A 23,709-nucleotide genomic window follows, 5' to 3' on the forward strand; every position below is an offset into this window, starting at 1 on the left:
CTTATTCATATTCTACCCTAGTCCAAAATGAGAATTTCTAAGACCATGATTCAAACTTTTTTTAAAAAATAGGAAATCAGAGCCACAGATAATTAAAAAGTTAAAAAATCAGTTCAAGCCAGAAGGCAAATACAGAGCAATGCACAGTATTTATGTTCTATTCACTTGCTGAATCTCCCAGCTGTAGATATGTGATCAGTTACATTGTTCAGAGACTACAAAAGACAACAGTAAATCAGTTGCTTAGAAGCTCATTTACTCCTAAACTAAACCCTCAAATTTCTCCTGTAGTTAGGTCTTCAAAGAAGCTATTGTATATTGCAGGGAAACAGTGTCATCCTTGGCAGGCACTTAAGTTCACAACACATCCAAAGCCAAGTGTGGTAAAAGAACTTGAGGTGTGGCCAAAACAAGGCAACCAGGCACAAAGGCCTATATTGTGGGCTTCAATTCATCCAGGATTTCTAGAGAAATGGATGGCTCACTCAATTTTTGGCCCTCTCCACAAACATTTTTCAAAAATGAGATTTTCAACACTGAGCAACACAGAATTAAGAGCTGTTCTTTGACAGTATCTGGGAGACCTTTACGTTGCTGATTAAGGGCAAACTCACAGATTTGGAGCTGGGGTTAGATATGCCATCCCTTCTGAAACTGCACCTTCTAACCAGGATACTGCCTCCGTGAAAGGTCTTTCCATCTCTTCACATAAGTGATCTTAAGAGTATCCACTGGAAGAGACAATAATTCTCAAAAAACAATTTTGGATCTGTTCCAACACAAGAACAAATGTGTAAAGCATTTATACCTCCATAGAGCATTGTTCTGCAGCCATCCCAGGCTGGGTAGGTTCACTGTTGGTTCAAGCAGTTTAAAAGAGAATCTTGGAGTGCTTGGCATCATCCCCACAGGTTTTTTAATAGTACTCAGGGGAGACAAACCAGCAGCGAGACAGCAACTTGACCCCTCCTGCGAATCTCTACAGGCTCTTTCCTCTGGGCTTCCTTGTGCAGCCTCTAGGCTCAGATGTGCCCAACATACGTGTGCCCACTCCCTACTCCTGGTGTCGTCAGGAATGCATGCCGCGAGCCCCCGCTCCTAAGCACCTCCTGCATTAGCACAATCAAGGCTGCAGGTGATAGCCACAGAAGTCAGCAGCATGAAAGCCTGACCAATCTTGATTTACCCATAAGCAGGCATGCTATATATACCAAAGACATTTTCTAAAGCTCTTATTTTACATACATATTTTACAGACTGCTTTGCAGTCTAAGATTATGTCTGAGTGTCAGTTAAAATTTGATAGCCACTGAAGTAGATCTTTTAAAAGTCTATATAGTTTGAATTCTTAGAGATTCCTTTTGTTCTGAAGTTTTATCCAGATCAGTAAATCACAACTTGATATGAAATCACAACTTAATAGGGAAAGTTTTATCAAAGCTAAAATTTATTTGGTGCATCCTCTGCTTGCTGCCAGGTACTTTCCATATACTTTTTTAGTGTATTTTAAAAAAAGAGGTATTTTACAGGTTTTAAAAAAAAACAATAAAGTCTACTTCCTTGTCAAGGTAAAAGGGGTTATATGCATATTACAAAATAAAAACAAAAACCCAGCCAAGCACATAGTCTATTCCATTTCCTTTCATATATCCTCTACATACGTCACATTAAGAATCAATTCAAATGAAAGGAAATCATTCTTGGAATTTTTGTCTACAAGCACTTACAGTTTTCTACTCTAAGCATAAGGGATTTTAAATGCTGTCAATTCTGAAATAATTTTAAGATGATATAGTCCTTTGAAAATTTTGTTCATATAGAAACAATAGCCTGGAAATAGCAGTATTTATTTTCCAGGAGCAATTTTCCAACAGAAAAGGGCAATAGTAACAGTTCAATTGATGGAGATAACTTAAATACCTTCAGGAAAGAAAAATTTGTAGGAAAATATTTGTAAAAATGTAGCACCATTACCTCAATGAATGAGAAATTGTCAAAATCTGAGATTTAAGAGTTACATATATTTTTCAAATAATCTTTTTTGTAAGTTTAAATTATATATATAAGTTGTTAGAGATGCTTTCTTTTTAATTCAGAGTTCAATGACATTAATTTTGCAAAATAAAAAAGCAATTTCCTAATAAGCAGTTATGACTGAATTGCTACAAAGAAAAATTCTTTGACATTAAAAAATTTTATTCCATAGGTAAACTTTCTCAAGAGAAATAGTGTATTACAAACAAGACAAATAATCTGGTCAAGATGAATATAGTTGACAAAACATTTTGCTCTTCCTAGTGCTTTCATCCCTTAGAGAAGTTTCTTCAGCTTCTCTGCGTCCTTTTTCTAAAACCATGTAACAAATTAACAGCTCATACAGAAACCAGATGTAAAGCTGAATTTTTATTTTTTTAAGTATCTTCTTAACTTAATACCACCAGCAATATTATTGTTAAATTACATCTTATAATCAAGTACTGTATAGTCAACATATACACTGTGTGTATATATATTTTTCAATGTATGAACTTAATGCCAGCATACTAAACTTTATATGATTTATTTTAAATGATTGCTGGTTTCAGATAATTAAAAACCACAAGCTAACTAAGGCAGCAATGATAATACATATACACTGTGAAAGATGGTTTCAAAGTTATCACATAATGATGGCATATAATTTAACAAAATACAAATGACATTTATAGCATAAGGCTCCGTGGTTGATTAATCAGCAAATTAAAAAATATCAGAGAAAGGTTTTGAAAAGTAAAGTGTTTCATCTTAGAATTTATTCTTCCTTTCTAAAAATGGCAAATTATAGACATTAAAATATTTGAAGGAAAGGTTTCTGAAATTCCTCAAAAATTAAGCTTCAGTGGTAGGTCAGAGTTTATCATGAAAAGCTGAAAATTAATCAGTTGGTAGCCAGAAGATACAACGGCTCATTTTTAGAGAAGTAAAGTTTATTACATTTTAAACAATACAGCAGAAATCGCAAAAGTTTACTCATTAAATATAGTGTAATTCTTACAAATCTCCTTTTGAAAATGCAATTCATATATGCTGCAACCTCAGAAGTTAAATTCAAAATGAAAGATGAAGACAGTAGTCAGGGAAATCACATCAGGGGGCTCTGTCAAATATCTGTACAAATCAGTACACACCTCTTCTGCTGTGATACAGTAGGAAAAAAGTGATTCTGAATATATCCAAGTAAATACAGAAAAATACATTACTATTTTGAGGCAGACCATGCTAAAATATAATTTACAATGATCACTTTGCATTTTAAGATGGTTAATAACGCCTTTAGCTGGAACCAATGAAATCAAGGTTAAGTTAAATTTTGCAGTACTGGCTGTCCTTTGTACTAAACATTAGTTCATCTGAGAAGAAAATAAGATTGGAAAAAGCAAATGACCTGATCCTTTTCATTATGCTAATCATTTCTTCACTCAGTCGTACTAAATGCAAACAAATCAATACAGCAATATTATTCACATTAAAAATGAAGACTAATGACTTATGAAGGCAGACTATGTACCATGTAGAATTTTACAGATGCAACTTGCAATTACCATCAACTCAATTTTTTAAATAACACCAAGATATACAAGTCAAAATAAACACCTGATTTTTAAAAATTCTGCTATTCAAGATACTAGGTGCCTTTTTTCTCTTTGAGATTGGTAAGGATTGGGTCTTTTAAAAACCTGAAGACAAGATGGTAGGAGGAAAAACATCCTCAATGTTCTAAAAAAAACTCAACTGTTAGGAGTCCACACAACTACAACGCTGGCATGGAAACAGGTGTTTTGTCGCAGAACCACTCACTTTCCATAGTAGTAGTGCCTCCAAGCCAACCATATAAACCTGCAAATCAGCTCACTCATGATTAAAACGCAAGTAACCCCTCAAAAATAGAAGCAAGACACCTCACCCAAAAAGATCTTTTAAATCATTACTAGCTGAACTGTTATTGGTCATAGTAGTTGGTGGCTGTGCAAAGTTCTGTGGGTTAAAGAAAGGATTGGCCTGCATACCAAAGGCCGATTGTCCCATCATGTTCATTTGTGCTCCCATTACTGAACTGCCCATGCCTGGAGCCCCTTGAGGAGGTACAAACTGATTCAGCCATTGATTTGGTTTCTGTTGTGATAACTGATTCATGCTAACTTTGGGTTTCTGCGGGCCAAAGAGATCATTAAGGGCAGACATATCAGTAGGTCTTTGTTGAGCCTGCTTTGCACCAGCAGCATTTGAACCAGAAACACTCATTGCATTGAAGTTTGGCAAAGTGGAAGGTGTCCCCAGGGGCATCTTGTTCATTCCAGGTGTGCTTGGACTACTGAAGAAGTTCTGGTTTGTGTTAACTGGCATGTTGAATCCTGAAGTCTGAAAGCCCACGTTAGCATTTAGGCCATTTGTCAAATTTCTTTTTGTATTATCGATTGGTGTAGAAAACATCATGCCAAGGCCCATGGAAGGAACAGATGTGAAGGTACTTGAAGCAGAAATTTTAGGGGTAGTAACAGAGAGGCTGGTCAAAGATGACATATTATTATCCATCAATGTGTCTGTCAAGTCCTTCGTCTGAAAAATATGAGGGAATGACTTTATCACTCAGAACGCCAAATTACTTTATAAACATTTGATAGATTATATTACAAAGGACAACTTAAAATTAAGGTCAACAGTCTATACTAGGTCAGGAAACCAGGGTCCACAAGCCGAATCTAAGCTGCCATCTTTTTTTTTTTAATTTTTAAAAATTTTTTTATATCATTGTTCATTTTTAAACAATATTTGCTTCCCCTGCCCCCTCAGGTATAGTCCCCATAGAGTTTCCTTCCCCAATGCACCTGTGCACCATCACCTCAGTCCCCTGTGCTCCTCCCTCCCTCCCTCTGATCCCTCTCCCTCCTCCTCCTCTGCAGGATGTCTCTGATTTATAATCGTCTGTTTTTGCTTTGCTGTGTTTTGAACTGTTATTATTTTTTACAGTGATGTCTTAGTTGGTTCCCCTATATTCTTGCTATAAGTAAAACCATCTCATATTTTTCTTTTTCCTTCTGGCTTATTTCACTGAGCATAATTACTTCTCGCTCCATCCACACTGCTGCAAATGGCATCAGTTTATCTTTTTTGATTGCTGAATAATATTCCATCGTGTGTATATGCCACATCTTCTTGATCCAGTCATCTATTTTGGGGTATTTGGGTTGTTTCCAGGTTTTACCTATTGTAAATAGTGCTGCAATAAACATAGGGGTACAGGTGGTCTTTTGAATCGGTGTTTTTGTGTCCTTTGGGTAGATCGCTAAGAATGGAATTGCCGGGTCATATGGTAAAAGCTGCCATCTTTTTATGTATGGTTTTTATAGATAAACATTCGCAATCAGCTTGACAATAGGGAATGCTTTGAACTGTATTTAAAAGAAATATCTCTTTCCCATCAAAGAATCTCATTATTAGATTAGCATTACAAAAAAAAAGGATACTATTAATATTTTTATATTTTGAATGTCATCAAAATTTTGTGGAAATTTGTTTTCTCTGCTCTAATAAAAGATTTTGCCTGTTGTCCCACAAAGATTTTTCAGAGAAATAGTTTCAGTGAATGAAAGTTAACAAAAATATAATTCATGGAATTAAGATAAAGTTATTTCTAAACCAATGAAAGTATAAAATATCTACAAGTGAGGACCTTAATCAGTGCCACAGCACCTAGAACGGAGTCTGGAACATAGCAGGAAATAAATACTGCTCAGGCCACATACGCTATCTTCCTAAATCAGGTTGCAAATCTGAGTATAACTGAAAAGTCAAAAATTGAAAATTACTTTTAGCTCAAAAATAAGAGCATGAGTATAATATTCTTGGTTGTCCCCAAGTAAGCAGCACTGAATTAGTACCCAAAGATCTCCCTGAAGAATCTCTCCTAGTCATTTAACTTCCTCCTGAATGGTAACAAACGCCATCATGAAATGCTATATATTAGGCAGGCTCCAGAGTGATTGTTAGAAAGTCCTATATGCTTCTACTCCTTAGAAACTACTCATGAAAGTGCTCTTTGAAACACCTTTTTACAAACACTAGTAGGTAGGCTAAATGTCACATTATCTTACTCCTTCAGAGTAAGTATTCTTGAAACTATGCAAAAGAAATGAATTCTGACCTGTTTGACTGGAGCAACCGGTGTATGCACTTGGGGTTTAAGAGGCTGCTGGCTTTTCAACTTCTGTGCCTGCTCTTGTTCTTTTGCCAATTTCTGTTTTTCTTCAAGTGTAAGTGGTGCCTTAAAATAAAACAAACAAACAAAAAAAATCAGCTGTCAACTTCACAATTCCACTTGTAAGACAAAAGATTTCTCATTTGTAAATATGTTTTGGTATATGCGGCAAGCAGGTTGCAAACTCCTGTATTAGTGACTGGCACAGGTAAGTTATATTTCAAATTATTACAAGATTTAACTGTAGGAAAAACTCACAGAATCTGTACTAAAATATTTCCAGTATGAAAAGTTATTATTTTAAAACCATTTATTAGAAACCTCTTTTTCCAGGCAATATGATTAGATGATTTAACTTATAAAGTTGGGAGAGCTCGTTGACCTCTAAAAAATATCTAACACCAAAATTACTTTAGAAATTGACCAAAAAGTTAAGACAGAAGTAAAAAAATAGCTTTTTTTACTCCTAATGTTTGCATAGAATTTGACATTTGTCTTTTTCTTTTCTATAACCTCTTATGTTCTCTTACAATTTTGTGAACCACAATGCCCATGGTTTTACACATACAAATACTTCTTTTTGTTGAATGAGAAGAAAATTGCCCTCAGCAGAAATCCTAAATTGACTTTTTTCCTCCAAATTATGTTCACTGAGGTAAAGCTTGTTTACCTTGTATCTTTGGAAGTTATAGGTTTAAATCTCTACAAATGTGTATTTTCAGGGCCTTCCTGGTGGTGCAGGGGTTAAAGTCTCAGCCCTATCAAGATACCACACCAGCCACTGCAGCAGGAGTTTGATCCCCAATCAGGGAGCTAACACATATGGCACAGCAGACCTCTCCTGCCTTGCCTGCTGCTCCCCTCAGCACTGTATTTCAGCAGATCTGCCTGTTCTGCTCCTCACTCTGTCTCTAGTGAATCCTCTCACCCACGGTACCTCTGGCCTAGACCCCAGTTCTTGTATGCATAAATAAATACAATAAATCTTAAAAAAAGTTTCAAAACATGCCCACAACTAGAGCCCAAATAATCCTACATGTTCCATTGAGTGCCTTTCTTTCCCCACTCCCACCCTGTCACCCTCCCCCTTTCTGGTTGCTTCAGTTTTGCAGTCAGATGTTAAGAGTTTATTATTGGTTTGGTATTGACTGACCCTTATTTATGTTTCTGTATTTCCACATGTGAGACCATCTGGTATTTGTCTTTCTTCTGATTTAATTTTTACATTGGATGCTAACCAATATTTCAACTGGAAAGTACTTTACAACTTATTGTGCAAAATCAGAGAGAGAGCAAAATTTTAACAGGAAACAGATAAGAAAAACATGTTCTCAGACTTTTAAAATACTGTTAGTTTACCAACAATAAGTCATGTTGACATCATGAACCTCCTGACATGATCAAACAGGAAGGGTTCATCGTCACTTCTATGGCACACTTGCAAAAATGCATAATCTTATATGAGAAAATATTAGACAAATCCAAACTGTGGGTCAGTCTACAAAAATAAATGATGGATATTCTTAAAAAATGTCAAGGTGAAAGGTGACAGACCATAAAAGGTTCATGTTTTCATCATGAAATGAAAGAGGGCCTAAGATTGGAGAATGTTGGGCTCAAAATGAATAGAAAAAATTGAACTGAAACTGTTAGAACTGTAGTTAGTAGGAGAGAAATTAAAATTATGTAGGGAAAACCTAAGCTAAAAGGACAGCATGAGGGCCTCCCCGGTGGCGCAGCGGTTGAGCGCTGGCTTGCGAAGCTGCCCGGAGCCTCTGCAGCGCCGGTTCGATCCCCGGCTGCTCCCCGGCCACCAGAGGAGGGTCCCACATGGCGCCAGACCTCTCCTGCCGCCCGCTGCTCCCCTCAGCAGTGTACTTCAGTCCTTCTGCCTGCTCTGCTCCCTGCTCTGACTCTGGTGAATTCTTTCATCCTCCTGTGCTTCCGACTGTACCCAGTGCTTGTATAAATAAATAAAAATAAATCTTAAAAAAAAAAAAAAAAAAGATCAAGGGGAGTTGAGCTACTGTCTCCCTTTAAAAAATAAATAAATAAATAAAAGGACAGCATGAGTCTTCAGCCGATGCCAACAAGATGGGAACTGAAGCTCTGAAGCTGAGAAGAGGAACCGTGGAATTCATCAAAGGGTATGGCTGGCAAAGTACAGGAGAAAGGAGTCAGGCTATCTAGAAATGTTACTACAGGAAGGTCGAGAATATAGTAATAAGTAAATCTTAGGTGTGTTTATTCTCAACATGGGTCAAGTTCTATACCACTGGTAGTTTTTAAATTTCATGAAGTTTTAGTTCAGATGCTAAACAGCTTTTACAACAAAAATCTGTGGCTTATAGGAAGTCCTATAATATAATCAAGAGTAGCAGAATAGTCAAGAAACTTACTCTTTTATGTTTATTGTGTGATCCATCGTCTTTATTTTCTGACTCACCACCAGTCAGGAGGTCTGCTCCAAGGTTGTTAAAGACTTTGTCAATCTGCTGAAATAGAAAAAAGCCACCATTTGAATAGAGGCCAATAAAAACATGACTTTACTACTTAAAAATCAACTGCCTCATGAAAAACAAAAGTTAAGCAAAAAATCAAAATAATCTAAATAGCTTTTTACCTGAGACCCAATATTTGTCACTTTTGTCTCCTCAGAAGCATTCACTTGATTTCCTATGTCCAAAGACCTACAAAAGAATTTAATTATGACAAAGCAATAAAGAGATATGCATATTTTTAAGTACTCATGCTAAAAATAGTTCATTGACATGGAATTTATTTGAACTTAAACTACAACTACATTCTTTGAAGAGTCAAAATATTTTTCATTTTTTCTGCTATTGATGTCTGCTTACCCCCAACATTAACCTTTATATGTCTTTTTTTTTTTTTAAAGTTCTCTCTTTTTTTTTTTTTAATTTATTTATTTATTCATACAAGCACTGGGTACAGTCAGAAGCGCAGGAGAGTGAGAGAATTCACCAGAGCCAGAGCAGGGAGCAGAACAGGCAGAAGGACCGAAGTGCACTGCTGGGGGGAGCAGCGGGCAGCAGGAGAGGTCTGCGCTCCCTGTGGGACCCTCACCCTGTGACCGGGGATCGAACCGGTGCTGCAGAGGCTGCGGGCAGCTTCACAACCCAGCGCTCAACCGCTGCGCCACCGGGGAGGCCCTATATGTCTTTTTTTTTTAACGTTAACACTTGAAATTTACTGCAGCATTCCTATGCTAATATTCATCAAATGTTACAAATATATATATGTCACAAAATAGCATACAAAGGGATATTTTCATTTCATTCTATACCACATATATTTATTTCTATAAACATTCATGCTACCAGGGCAAAAGCTAAAGAGTTTCTATTTGGTCTTGCATATGACTGATATCAATTTTAAATGACTTCCAGAAACCTTTGGGCTCAGGACTGAATTGTAGCTAGTATACTAAAATCATTTATTGAGCTCTGGGGTAAAGACATAATGGAGATTTGATTTCAGTAAACTAGCATTCTCCAGTAAACAACTTTTACCTTTCCCTTCTTTCTATTAATATCAGTATTTTGCAAGGAATTTAGAAAACTCTAAATGGATGTTTGCTCTATAAATGATTATGTGGTTAGAGAAAAAAGAAGGAAGAAATCAGCATGCTAGGGTTTCAGAGATTTGATAAATAATTGTTAAGTGTTGCTTTTGGTGATCAGCAACCTGAATTACTATTGTGAGTTTGTAATTACTAATGCTGACAAAAGATTTTCTCAAAAATAGCATTTTTGTTATATAGGGAAATTGCTAAGATTTATAGTTCACTTCTGTACTCAAATTTGATAGTAGATTTCCAGCAATACTCATTGCAACTTATTTATATGTTGGAAAGAGTTTAAATGTTTTACACATGGCCCAGTTAAAATCCACCAGTATTTCTAGTCCATATTACAGAAAATCAATCATGAGGTCACTTCAATTTTACTGTTAGAGAATGTGCAAACTGTACTCAACCTTACTTACTTCTGTTGTTCTTGCATTATATGTAGCTGCTCCAGTTTGGTCTTATGCTCAGACTCCAATCTACTAAGCATCTCTTTTATGACGGAAATGAAAGAATTGAACTAATAAGAAATTGATACAGTTAAAATGTTAGCAACAAATGTAATGAAATCAGTGTAATGTTGCAAACTTTTATCACATTTTTACATGGTGGTAATACAGTTGATGAGATGTTTCAATTCAAGAAAACATGTCCCTCTCTTTTTTTTTAATTTGTACAATAGCTGGGGTACAGGCATCTCAATGAGTTTTATATCCTGAAATGTCTAAGTTATTAGCTAGAAGTCTTACATAAATTGACTACCCTCCACCCCATTGTTGTTATTTCAAACTGATTTTCCCAGGATAAGCCAAAACCAAATACTGAACTTATGCACAACTGGAAACATTTCATTTAATAATGCATTAAAAATTCTTCTTTATTCATACTGTTGTAAAAATAACATGTTTAGATAAAATAAACTTTGTTTTCTGAAAAAGTAGTAGACATAATTCAACTTTCAAACAAAATATACAAAATATATCTAAGACTTGTCTCAACATAATTTAAGCTTTGGATAAACTTTGTTTAAAAAATTCTTATAGTACTCTAGGATCGTCATTTAAAAATTTACACGAAGAATCTAGAAATGGCCTTCCTCGTCTCCCCAAATCTTATGACTCTATCTTTGTGCTGGGTGTTTGTAATACACTATTTTATTCACAACTCTTCAAAGTAAAGTTACTACTAATTTTATCTTACTAATGAGGAAACTCAGGCTAAGTAAGCAAGAAAGCAACATACTGAGAGATATAAAATAACTTTAATGACAGAATTAGAATTCATATAAATTTGCCTCCAAAGCTTGCACTCTTTTCTACTGACATACACTGCCTATTACCCTGCTCTATCATTTGCTCATGTATTTATTTGAACTGACATGGCTTATATTATTGTTGATATTTTGGAAATATAGGATCCCCTCCCATTCAGGTATCAGCACCATATTGCACCCACCACCAAATCACCCATAGTCATTGGTTTTATTCTTTATCTCACACTGAGAGTAACAAAAGGCATCATTCTGTACATTACCATGTCTGACACTTGTTAGCTGTTTTTTTTTTTAACATTTTATTGAAGTGTAATATACTAACAGGAAAGTCTAGAAATAAGCACACATCTCAAAAATCCACAAACTGAATTTAACTAGTAGCCAGATAAACAAACAGAACATAGTCAGCACCCTAGAAGCTTTTTTATGCCCATTCTTGTCATTTCCCACCCTCATGAACTATGAGGATATGCCATTCTGATTTCTAGCAGTGTTGATTTGTTTGGACTGTTTTTGTATTTCATATAAATCTTCACTCAGTAGATCTGAATGTTCTGTATCTGGCTTCATGATGTTTGTGAGACTCACCCAGATGGCTGAATCTCATTAGTGCACAAGAGTTAGCACATTAAGCAGGAATTACTACCCTTGGGAAGCACTGCTAGCAAGGTTGCTCCTTGGCTGGTATCCAGAAAATCAGATATTACAAGAGTGCTCACCATTAACTTAATAATGGCTCACTATGACTAAACTATTCAAAAGCTAGTTTTTATGCTGAACTCTTGCTATCCTCCTGGGAGTCTGGAATTTGAGCATCTAGACAGGCAGAGGGTACTACCTGATCAGTCCCCAGTAAAAACTCTGAGCAATGATTCTCTAATAAACTTCCTGGTTGGGCGATATTTTCACAAATATTGTTGTAATTCATTACCAGAGAAATTAAATACACTCTCTGTCACTCTACCAGGAGATGATTCTGGAAGTTCACACCTGGTTTCTCCCAGACATTGCCCTATAATCCCCTTTACCAATTTGCTATACCAATTTCTTTTACCATAGTAAATCATAGATATGAGTACAAATACATGCTGAGGCCTGTGAGTCTTCCTACTGAATCATCAAATCTGGGAGTGATCTTAGGAACCCTCCTCCAATAGAGGTTGTGATTGTGTTTCAACTGATGCATATTTACTGTTCTTTTTAATCAAATGATAAAAAAATTTCCCTAAATTACTTTCTTTTTCAGCTAATGTATAATACACTAAGGTTGTTTAAATCAGAAATGGCAGAAGAGGGCAGTATTGAATTAGAAACCCTATCTATGGAATGAATAAGAAAACACACCACATCCATGCTATTGTTAAAATACAAATAAGACAGGAATCAAGATATTTCTGTTGATGAAAATGGGCCCCTCAAAAACGAAACATAACACTGAAGAAAACTAATAATATCTGGAAATAAGCATTTAGGAATACCTAAGTCATAATATCCTAAGCTACAACTAGGAGAACTGAAAACAAAAATGACCAAAAGATAAAGTTACATTATCATCCTAGCCTTCTCCAATATTCAGTCTCCTGTTTTTGCCAATCATAATTTCAACCCCGTCACCCAAGATATGAAGAAACAAACTATTAAGGCAAAAACTGAAATCTAGGGACACAAATTTTCAAAAGCTTACCTTACTGCAAATGAAATTTTAGATCTGATTAGTTTCACAAATTTCTCTGAATAAACAGCTACATTCACCCAGCAATCCCACTGCCAAAGCTCTCTTGGTTAACTCCCACCTTTCTGCTTTCTTCATTGCTCCAATTCATTTTCAGTCCTAACTTCAAATCCTGGCTGCCTATATGACACTCTGTTAAACAGTAGAGCTCCTCCCAGTCTTTTCCACAGTACTCCATTAAACACCAGTTTTATAGTGAACAAAATCCATGTCATTACTGTGTACCTAAATTTTCTCTCAATTCAGTTAACTATTTTTGTTTCTGGCACTACACTAAACGTTGGGGATATAGTGAAGCATAAGTTATAATAATCAGCCTTCTGGAAGAGTCAGAGACAAAAATACATAGTATGTTAACTACAGTAAGAGAGATATGCAAAAAGCTATTTCTGCAATAATCTACAAACACATTACCCTGTGCTCAAACATTAACTATAACTTGAAAGTTCAAATATCGAAAGCAGACAAGCATTCGAAGTCTACTTATTCTAATCTCAATTAATCTCTCTCTCATTACACCCTACTGTGTTATAGGTATTTCTCAGTCCAACTGGACTGTTCATTCTCTGTGGCATAGACTCTAAAATGATCCTTAACTATCACATCATTCTGCTATTCATGTGCTATAGCTAATTTCCTATTTGAGTATGGACAGGACATGTAACCAACACAATACGGCAAAAGTAAAAGTATGTCATTTTCTTGATTATACATAAAAAGACTGTTACTTGCATCTTTCTAGCAGACATTCTCATTCTGACTCTGACTAAACAAGTTGCCATGTGAGAGGTCCGTGAAGCAAGGAACTGAAAGTGGCACCCAGCTGACAAAGACTTAGGAACTGAGACCAGAGTCCAACAGCCTGAAAGGAATGAAATCCTCCCACAACTATGTAAGCGAGCTTAGAAGCAGAGTCTTTTCCCAGTTAAGGCTACAGATGAGACCCCGCACCTAGAGTGGGATACTGGAGAAACAGTAGAGAATCCCGCTAACCATGCCCTGGGTTGGCTGACCCACAAAACCTGTAAGATAACAAATGTATATTGCTTTACTTCACTAAGTTTCTGGAGATATGTTATAGAGCAGTAAAGTAACAAATTCACATACCAGACATATGATAAGAATATTTTCTTTGTTCATGTCAACTTCTCAGCCCCAAATCTGAAGTAGCCCTAAAACCTACACATCTTTTAACATTTGGTCTTTACTGCCTCCCAATAAAGTCTTCAGTAATTCCTCCTTCTACCTCTCATACCCCTAATTTTAAACCACAACCTTGTGTTTAGCTCTCATAATTTTTTGCTTAAGCAATCTTTACATGTAATAGATTCCCATAGTTAATGTGAAGAAAACAGTAAGCTGAATAAAGTAAAAAAAAAAAAAAAAAAAACAAAAATATCCCTACCTGATTGAGATTAAGATTGTTTTCAATACTCAGGGGAATCAAATGAGGCAGTACTTTCCCAGCCAGCTGCTCTTTAGTGATTCCTAATTTCTTATGAGTAAAAGTACACTTGTAAATACCTGATAGAAAAGAATAAAACAAGGTTTATAACTAAATACCATGAAATAACGGAAATTACAGAAGACAGTGTATCTATATGAAGTGTCTTGATAAATAGTATAGTTACAAATTTTTCTTTAACAGATCTTAAAATGAGAATAAGACCCTTCTTATTATGCTATGTATATAGCATTCATTTCATAAACTGAGCATATTTGCTCATTTTCTGAATGCTTTCATGTTGTTTGCATATTATAATCCAAAGCTTCAGAATACACCACTCTCCTTATTCTCCTATAAATGTACACTTCACTTATTACAGGACACCATGCTCCTTATTTTCCCTACAGTTGTCTCAACGAATTCTCACAGGAATTCTACAATGATGTTATTTTTATACTCAGTTGACAGGTAAGGAAACTTTTCAAAGTCACTGAATGAACTGACAACCAGGCTTGGGGTCTTTCCACTACGCCAAACTCCTTTTTTTTTAAAAGGCTTATTTATTTATGCATACAAGAACTGGGGTATAGACCAGAGGTACCGGGGGTGGGAGGGTGGAGGGAGGTGGTGGTGAGAAAATTCACCAGAGACAGAGTGGGGAGCAGAACAGGCAGATCTACTGAAATACACTGCTGAGGGGAACAGTGGGTGAGACAGGAGAGGTCTGCTGTGCCATGTGAGTTAGCTCCCTGGCGGGGATCATATGTGCTGCAGTGGCTGGTGACAGATTCATAGTTCTGAGACTTACCCCCTTGCACCACCAGGGTGGCCCGCCAAACTCCTTAAGGAGACTAACATTCTCTGAGTTCATAAGTCCACACCATATCCCAAAAGTTCTCAGTCTACAGAGGTCTAAAATAAATTACTTGCTAACCATTCTTACACATAATATATTAATGGCTTTCTATAGACCAGGCACTACAATAAACATTAAAAATATATAATGCGTAAATTAGTTTTCTTCAATACTAACAAAAGAGTTCAAATTCAGTAAATAAGTGAACCTACTAATGTTTTTTTGTGATCTCCAGCTATGTCTGTTTCTATAAATATTGCAGACCCATGGCATTTCCAGATTAGGCTTTTATAGCTCTATTTACAGTTTCAGACTTTTTTTTTAAAAGACTTATTTATACAAGTACTGGGGTACAGGCCGGATGTGCGGGAGGGTGACAGAATTCACCAGAGACAGAGCGGGGAACAAAACAGGCAGACTGAAGAAATACATTGCTGAGGGAAGCAGCGGGTGCGCCAGGAGAGGTCTGCAGAACCATGTGGGACCCTCGCCAGCCAGCCAGGATGGAGCTGGCGCTGCAGAGACTGCGAACAGCTTCACAGCATGGCGCTCAACCGCCTGCACCACCAAGGGAGACCCTTTCAGACTTTTTTTTAACAGAGTACAACATATCACTTAGTAGAGAAAAACAATGATTAAGATTTAAATACATCTAAATTAAGAATGAGGTCTTCCACTTAACAGTAGTGTGATGTTAAATAACTTACTTCACCTCTTTGAATCTTAGTTTCTCATACTATAAAGAGAAATAATTACACTATGTCACTGGATTTTGGAGAGGACAAAATAAGATAACAGAAAATACTCAGTATAGTGCATCTTATAAATTGGATACTAAGTAAACATTAGGTGTTACTATTAAGACTGGAATCAGCATTTTAAATAGTTTTGTCTCATCTGGTACCATTTTATAGGGAAAACTACATGCTAGCATGATATTTATGAAGTTAGAATTCCCAAATGTCTTATTTCTTTGTAAATGTCAAGATTCTACTGCTTTTGCTAAAACTAACACAAAGCAAAGTTATATCATGGCATCATTCTTCAATTACTAAATGCTATACACACATTAAAGAGAAGTATATAATTTTACAGATTGGAAATTTATTTGCATGCTTTAAATAAAGTATCATCAAACAAATTAAGTTTTCAGCTACCTAAAATTCCCATGAGGACGGCAGGTTCCTTGGATGGTATTTGTTGTAGGAAGGGTAGGATATCATCAAGTACAAACCATTTATCCAAGTACTCCAAAATCTTTCCTAAGCACACTAACGAATTTACGCGAACCTATTAAAAGAGGTAAATTGCATTAGTCATTTAAAGCCTTTGCAATCTGAAACAAAATATGTAAGTATTAAGTTCTATATAGAGATGGTGAAACCTCTAGAAAGTAGGTTTAAAAGATTAATATAGGAAATTCACTCAAATACTAATTCCCCTGACTTGCTTCTGAAACAATTTATGACTTTTTTACCAGGACTCCAGTTAGCTAAAGATAAGGAATGACTTTAATTTTATATTATTTTAATAAAGTGATTAGGATCTGAGAACCTTTACGTCTGTTTATTAAGAACTTTTCTTGAGAAACATATGAATTATAAAATAACTATACTCTCCCACAAACTGATCAGTGCTATAGGGTTTCCAGTATTTTTCTCTAACTCAGGACCAATTAAGCATTAAAAGTACGTATTTTAATGACATGTGGAGAGCATCCATCTATGTCCTACGTAAAGTTTTCTATTTCTAAATATACCTCTAATCCAGTTACTAAAACCTGTATTTAGGGGTTCTTTTCATCAGAACTTTTTCTATAGTCACAACTACTTTGACAAACCTTTCACAACCTAGTTTTTAGCTTGAGTTTATTAAGATTTAATACTTAGAATCAGGATCATAACAATGGTAAAATTTCAATTAAAAAAATCCTAACAACTAATAAAAACAGAAAATAACTTGGTTAAAAAAACAAGACGGAAAATATTTTTCTGAAAAATAATACATAAATGTACAATATTTTCTGAAATTCCAACACAAGGAATATTATAAGTCAAAAAGATATCTGAAGGCTTAACTTGCTCTGAGGATTGGTTTTATAAAAGGAATTATTGCAATCTACTTAATACATATAGAAAGAGAAACTGGAAATATTTAATTTTATTTTCTTTTTTGACACGTGTAAAATATTAATCACATAAGTCACAAAGAAACTGAACTCTTGTAGCATTATACCAAGCTTTGTGTAGAATTGCTTTTTCTTTATTTTCTTTTTCTTTTTTTTTTTTTTAAAAAGATTTATTTATTTATTTATACAAGCACTGGGTACAGTCAGAAGTGCAGGAGGGTGAGAGAATTCACCAGAGCTAGAGCAGGGAACGAAACAGGCAGACTGATGAAATACACTGCTGAGGGGAGCAGCGAGCATGGCAGGAGAGTTCTGCACACCATGTGGGACCCCCTCGCTGGCAGCTGGGGATTGAACCAGCGCTGCAGAGGCTGCGGGCATCTTCACAGCCCAGCGCTCAACCGCTGCGCCACCAGGGGAGGCCCACCTTTTCTTTATTTTCAGGGACATTATTAAAATACAATTCTAATTCATGACTCATCCTTCAAGAATTTTATGTCTATAAATATAATTCAGGAATTTACAATTGAAGGTAGAAGCACTGAGTGTGGTAATATAAAATGCAAATCCATTCCTGAGTTACTGTTCTAAATATATTTGTTAAAAAACTACCATGAGATACCATCTTACACCAGTTAGAATGGCACATATTAAAAAAACTAGCAACAACAAACTGGCGAGGTTGTGGAGAAAAAGGAGCTCTCCTGCATTGCTGGTGGGAGTGCAAACTGGTCCAACCACTATGGAGAGCTGTGTGGAGATTTCTGGACCTACTAAACATAGACTTCCATATGATCCAGCAATTCCACTCCTAGGTATTTACCCAAAGGACACAGAAACATTAATTCCAAAGGGCACCTGCACCCCTATGTTTATAGCAGCACTATTTACAATAGCTAAGCTATGGAAGCAACCCAAATGCCCAAAAATAGATGACTGGATCAAGAAGATGTGGTACATATACACAATGGAATATTACTCAGCAATCAAAAAAGATAAACAAATGCAGTTTGCAGCAACATGGATGGAGCTAGAAGGGATCATGCTCAGCGAAGTCAGTCAGAAAGAAAAAGAAAAATATTGGATGGTCTCACTCATAGCAGGAATTTAGAAAACCTAAATACGGGACCGGGAAAAAGACTAATTACTACAAAGTAAAAATCAAACAACAAGCAACTATGGACCAGAGACACATTGCGGGGGGAGGGAAGGAGGGAGGAGAATAAGGGGAGGGGTGGGGAGAGGAAGGATCAGGGTCAAAATAAGGGGGTGTGCAATTGCATGGGGAATATAACCAAAATGAAAATGCATACATTGTGCAAAAATGAAAAATGATGTAAGAATTATATAAAATACAATATTAAATAAAAGACAAAAAAATTATTGTAAACAGTATGCTCTAAAGGGCTCAGCTGTCATCTTTAAAAAGATTATAAATATCCATGGACACTCATACAGATCACTTAAGTAGCCATACTTCACACCTCCCTCTGCATACATACTCAGAACTGAACTAGCATGCACTCACTCAAAATGTATGCTCAAATAAATTTATGCTACCATAAAATATCATGACTTATGCAATTTCTTAAAGGGCAGTTTCAAAACTGAATTTTAAGCTATATATACTACCACCAATTTTGGAAATGTAATCATAAATCAAGGAATTTTAGGGAAAAGGACTGCTTTTCAAATCCTTTTAATGTTGATGAAAAAACAGACTCAGAGAGACTCAAAGAGTGACTTTCTCAAAGGATAGTTAGTTAGTAGTGGAGTCAAAATAAGCACTCATATTTCTTGACTTCATTTCATACTTATTCATATTAGTAAATAAAATTTTGCTACTATGGTGTTCTGAGTCTTTCTATCAAAAAAAAATTAAAATGGATTAGACAGCAGAAAGTAAAACTATGTTGTTTAGATTACTTCTGTCTATAATTCTATTAAGCTACAAATGTTTATTTAAATTCTTTCTATTATAGTAAAGGAAGAATTTAATTGATATTTAGTAATTCTGTTTCACACCTATTAAAATAAAGTAAGATTAAGTTTGGAATAAATTAACTAATTCATATTTCTCCAAAGATCCTTACAAAATATAAATCTAGTAATATGCCCATTATCAGACATCAATCTGATTAATTTAAAGCTATTTCTCCCTATTTACTAGGATAATTCAATGTCACTTCTATGAATAAATGTCAGTGGGATAAATTCTTATAATGTAGTGTTACAACGGTGGTTGAGAACAGTTTCTGCTCCCAATATGAGATCATGAGACTGTTATTTATTTTACCTCCTAGACTACCAAGTAATTTAGTGTTGAGATTTTGTATCAGAAGAAGGCAACCACCCATGGCCTAGATTATTGAGTGAAACTATTTCTCCCCATTTGTATTCTTATTAATTTATTGTTTTACTGTACTCTTCACTTTTTTTGAAAGTAGGCAAGTAAGTCGGAATAAAAATTTAGAGATAAAAATAAAGGCAGTTTACGAAAGGAAGCTACTCAAAAACATTTTTAGAATTACACAAAATTAAACTCTCATGATTATTCTAAAACTACCAACAAAATAATTGTAAAAGCATAAAAGGATTAAGAAAAATAACTATTCAAATTTTCTATTGAAGTACTAAAGTTAGGAGACAGAAATGCAATATTACAAAATTATATACACACCAAGGGAAATTATTACTATTGCCTGCTTTTACAGTACTATGTGTGGGTTACCTACAGACAAGACAAAATATATAAATGAACTATAAAAGGGTTATTAAGTAATATGAAAATTATTTAATGAGATGTAAAAGAAAAACAAAAATTAATATGCAGTTACTTACAGCAAGGGAAGATGTTTGTAGACATGCATTTTTAATTCTTGGTATCAAAGCATTTTTCATGGATGGGTAGTCTATAAGATTTGCAAAGGTTGGAATGATGTTTAGACAGAGTTCCTATTAAGAAAATAAATCAGTCTCACTTAGGGAAAGACTCTTTCACCCTTTTTCTCACATATTAAAATACATTTTGCATTTGCATAGCTAATGTATCATGTTGTTTGAAATGAACTTTTATGTATGTCATTGGGTCCTTTCAACAACTATTTGATAGAAAAATACTAGTATCACTGTTAACTTTTACAGATGAGGACACAAGTTCAGAAGACCTTACTCAAAAATTTACTAGGTTGGCTTTTTTTAAAAAAGATTTATTTTATTTTATTTATTTATGATTAAAGAACTGGGGTGTTGGCCAGAGGTGAAGGAAGAAGAGGATTCAGCAGAGACTGAGTAGGGAGCAGAACAGGTGGATCTACAGAAATACACTGCTGAGGGGAACATTTGTGTGAGACAGGAGAGGTCTGCTGCACCGTGTGGGTTAGTTCTCTGCTCAGGAAGCATGAATCTGGGATGGGGATGGAACTCATGTTGCAGTGGCCCCTTACTAGGTTTTGCGATTAACTTATGTACCAAAATTCCATTTTAATTTCTGACAGAACCACTGTCTTGATGTGAAAAATCAAATGCAAAGTCATGTAAAACTATTCCTCTTAAATAAAGATGTTGTAGTTATTACATATATCCATGGGATGGAATATGAAACATATAAGAAAAGGAGATTGAATAAAACAAAAAACCCCAAAACGTTAAAGAAGTTCAATTAGGCGGTTTTCAGGAGTTTTGTTTATTTTGTACTTACTTTCTCAATAATTGATAATATGAAGGGGAGAATGGACATAGTTTCAATGTTTAAAGGTAAATGCTTTTCAAAAATATTTTAAGCTTTTAAGAACTCTAACTCCTGTAACGTATCTTTTATTTATCCAAATGTTTATCTTTTCTAACCTTTTACATATTTATAATCAAATGTCACTTTGAAAACTTAACTCCAAAAATGAATTTCAACTTACTTGAGGAAAAAAATTTTGATTCTGCTGGAGACTCTCCCAAAGCTGAAGCTTTTAACTTTATCAGACTCTTACCCAGCAATGTTGATTCTAATTAACTGGACAGACAACTAAAGACTTGTACTGAATGAATCAGAAATGGTAGTTTCTAAAGTCATCAAAGCTGCACAAGTCAATCTGAATTACATATTAACTATTTTAATAAAATACTGGCTGTTATCTATTGGCCAAACTAATCTTCTTATGAAGGAAAATAGCCTTTCACATCACTCAACCTTCCTTCTCCTCTCTAATTTCAGATAATAAAATTACATTGGCTACACAGGGCCTCTGGGAGTGTTTCAGGAAGATACAACTCATTGTTTCTTTGAGAAGGGCTGAAAAATAGAAGTATACCGTTCCCAGTCATTCATTTGAACAAAAGCAGCATATCTTTATGTTTAAAGTCATGACCTTATAATGAAATCAAAATTTTACCATCAGTCTCACAATGCTGAATAAACAAGAGCTCATCAGATAAAGACTGAAAAAATATATATTAGGTTTATATTAAAAAAAAAGCTCTGGTCAGTTACTTCAAAATCAAAGTTCTATATTTTTCTTTATCAGAATTCCTATATTGGCAAAGGGACTATAAACTTTTATAGCTATAAAACCATTTTAGCAGTGAGATGTTCTGAACACACTAATTTCCAAACTAAAAATAAAAAACAAAAAAAACCCCAAACTATAAACTAAAATATACATTTAGTAGCAATCCAGAAAATTTTTTCCAGGTCCATACAAGCAATATTTTAATATTAGAGTTATGGAAGTAAAAAAACTTGGCAGGATATGTGTTTTATATCACCTTTCCTGGTGTACCAAGAGCATGACTAAAAATGGTCACATGAAATTACTATCTATAAATGAACATCACTGCAGAAGTGAAGAGAATTTCTAAATAGAAAACTGAGTTGCAGAGTGTGAAAGAAAATGATGAATATGGGAAGTACCTGCTTAATATTTTCATAAGAGCAAGGCAAATATATCTTTGACATTTTCATTCAATATGTTAATTACACATTAGAAGTTTGGATTATACAATGGATTACACAATGATCCAAACTACAATAAATCCACACTGCTCCTAGAATAGCACATTTCTAATAAAAGCAACGAATCATTTTCCTTCATAAAACAGATAATTGTCAATTTATTCTTTAAGTTACTTAGAAGTAGATATAGTTTAGTAACCCTTATGAATAATATAAAATATTAACATATATTATTGAATTTTATATAAAATATTTTATGATTCAAACCAAATATGTTCTTTACCTCTTTCCTTTGATTTAAAAATCAAAGCCAACATTAAAGAAAAATAAGTCAAACATTATACCTGAATCTGAATAGAAGGAGCTTCTAGTGCTCTGTAAACCATTGGTAGGACGCTGTTTTTTATCTCATCAGGAGGGGTTTTGGTTAGTAGCAAATCCATTTTTTGCAAAAAAATTAACAAAATCTGTTTAGAAAAAGGAAATAATGCATTAAAGCTAGATTCTTTATGAGATTACATATATGCCCAAAATTTCAAGTTTCTTCAAAATAGTAAGTTACATATTTTGACACTCACCATGTTGCTAGCCTGAAGGCATGGAAGATAAAAACATACATATCAAATCTTTTACATTTCTGGAAGCACAATATTTATTATCTGTTTTCAGTTTAAACATTTATTTATTTATTTATTTATTAAGATTTATTTATTTATTTATACAAGCACTGGATACAGTCAGAAGCACGGGAGGGCGAGAAAACTCACCAGAGCCAGAGCAGGGAGCAGAGCAGGCAGAAGGACCGAAGCACACTGCTGAGGGGAGCAGCGGGCGGCAGGAGAGGTCCGCGCGCCATGTGGGACCCTCCTACGGTGGCCAGGGAGCAGCCGGGGATCGAACCGGCACTGCAGAGGCCGCGGGCAGCCTCGCAACCCAGCGCTCAACCGCTGCGCCACCGGGGAAGCCCTCAGTTTAAACATTTAAATAAAGACTACCTAACTTTCAAATATCTACTGTAATATATCAGTCACCCACAAATACCAGCTAACTAGAAAGCTAATGAGTAAAATAATAAAAGCCTGAAAGCAGTCTAAGATATCATTCTATCACTCAGCTTCTGTGAAGTTCAAGAAAAGAAGAAAAAGGTACAGAAGTATAAAGAACTCTAAGGAAAACTTCTAAAAAGAAACATTTTCAATTATCCCTCACTATTCATTTTTCTTACCTAGCTGCCAACACATAACCTACCTCTATTCACACAGAATTCTCAGTTAAAAGTCTTCAGAGGGTATTTTTAACTTGACTACTATGGGAAAAAAAGAATACCAAAGTAGGGAGGCAAATAAGAATTCAGATGACAGTTTCCTTAACTACCATCTTAACTGACATAACATGTGGCTCCACTAACTTTCTTTCCTGACACCCTGACAATGTGTGGGGTACTGTGCTTTGGAATCTGCAGTTCCTTCACCTGCCCAACCCCTTCTTGAACACAGGAACTCTT

General features: G+C 35.2%; 1 protein-coding gene across 5 annotated transcripts in view; it reads right to left on the reverse strand.

Moving 5' to 3' along the window:
* Positions 1–2,955: 2,955 nt before the first annotated feature.
* Positions 2,956–23,709, reverse strand: part of SCYL2 (SCY1 like pseudokinase 2) — a 48,292-nt gene continuing 27,538 nt past the window's right edge. For 4 of the 5 annotated variants that reach the window (XM_037513799.2, XM_037513801.2, XM_037513800.2 and 1 more), the window contains exons 10-18: positions 22,550–22,672; positions 20,102–20,215; positions 16,290–16,422; positions 14,235–14,353; positions 10,244–10,344; positions 8,859–8,925; positions 8,635–8,730; positions 6,182–6,301; positions 2,956–4,596 (exon numbers count right to left, since the gene is read on the reverse strand). In XM_037513799.2, coding sequence (XP_037369696.1) covers positions 3,940–4,596; positions 6,182–6,301; positions 8,635–8,730; positions 8,859–8,925; positions 10,244–10,344; positions 14,235–14,353; positions 16,290–16,422; positions 20,102–20,215; positions 22,550–22,672 — 1,530 coding nt within the window. In that variant the 3' untranslated portion in view covers positions 2,956–3,939. The remainder of the gene's footprint in view (positions 4,597–6,181; positions 6,302–8,634; positions 8,731–8,858; positions 8,926–10,243; positions 10,345–14,234; positions 14,354–16,289; positions 16,423–20,101; positions 20,216–22,549; positions 22,673–23,709) is intronic. The other variant, XM_037513802.2, reaches the window with a different exon arrangement.

Source organism: Talpa occidentalis, unplaced genomic scaffold (assembly GCF_014898055.3).
Source record: "Talpa occidentalis isolate TD23 unplaced genomic scaffold, MPIMG_talOcc4v2.1 talOcc4.16, whole genome shotgun sequence".
In the NCBI taxonomy this organism is placed as follows: Eukaryota; Metazoa; Chordata; class Mammalia; order Eulipotyphla; family Talpidae; genus Talpa; species Talpa occidentalis.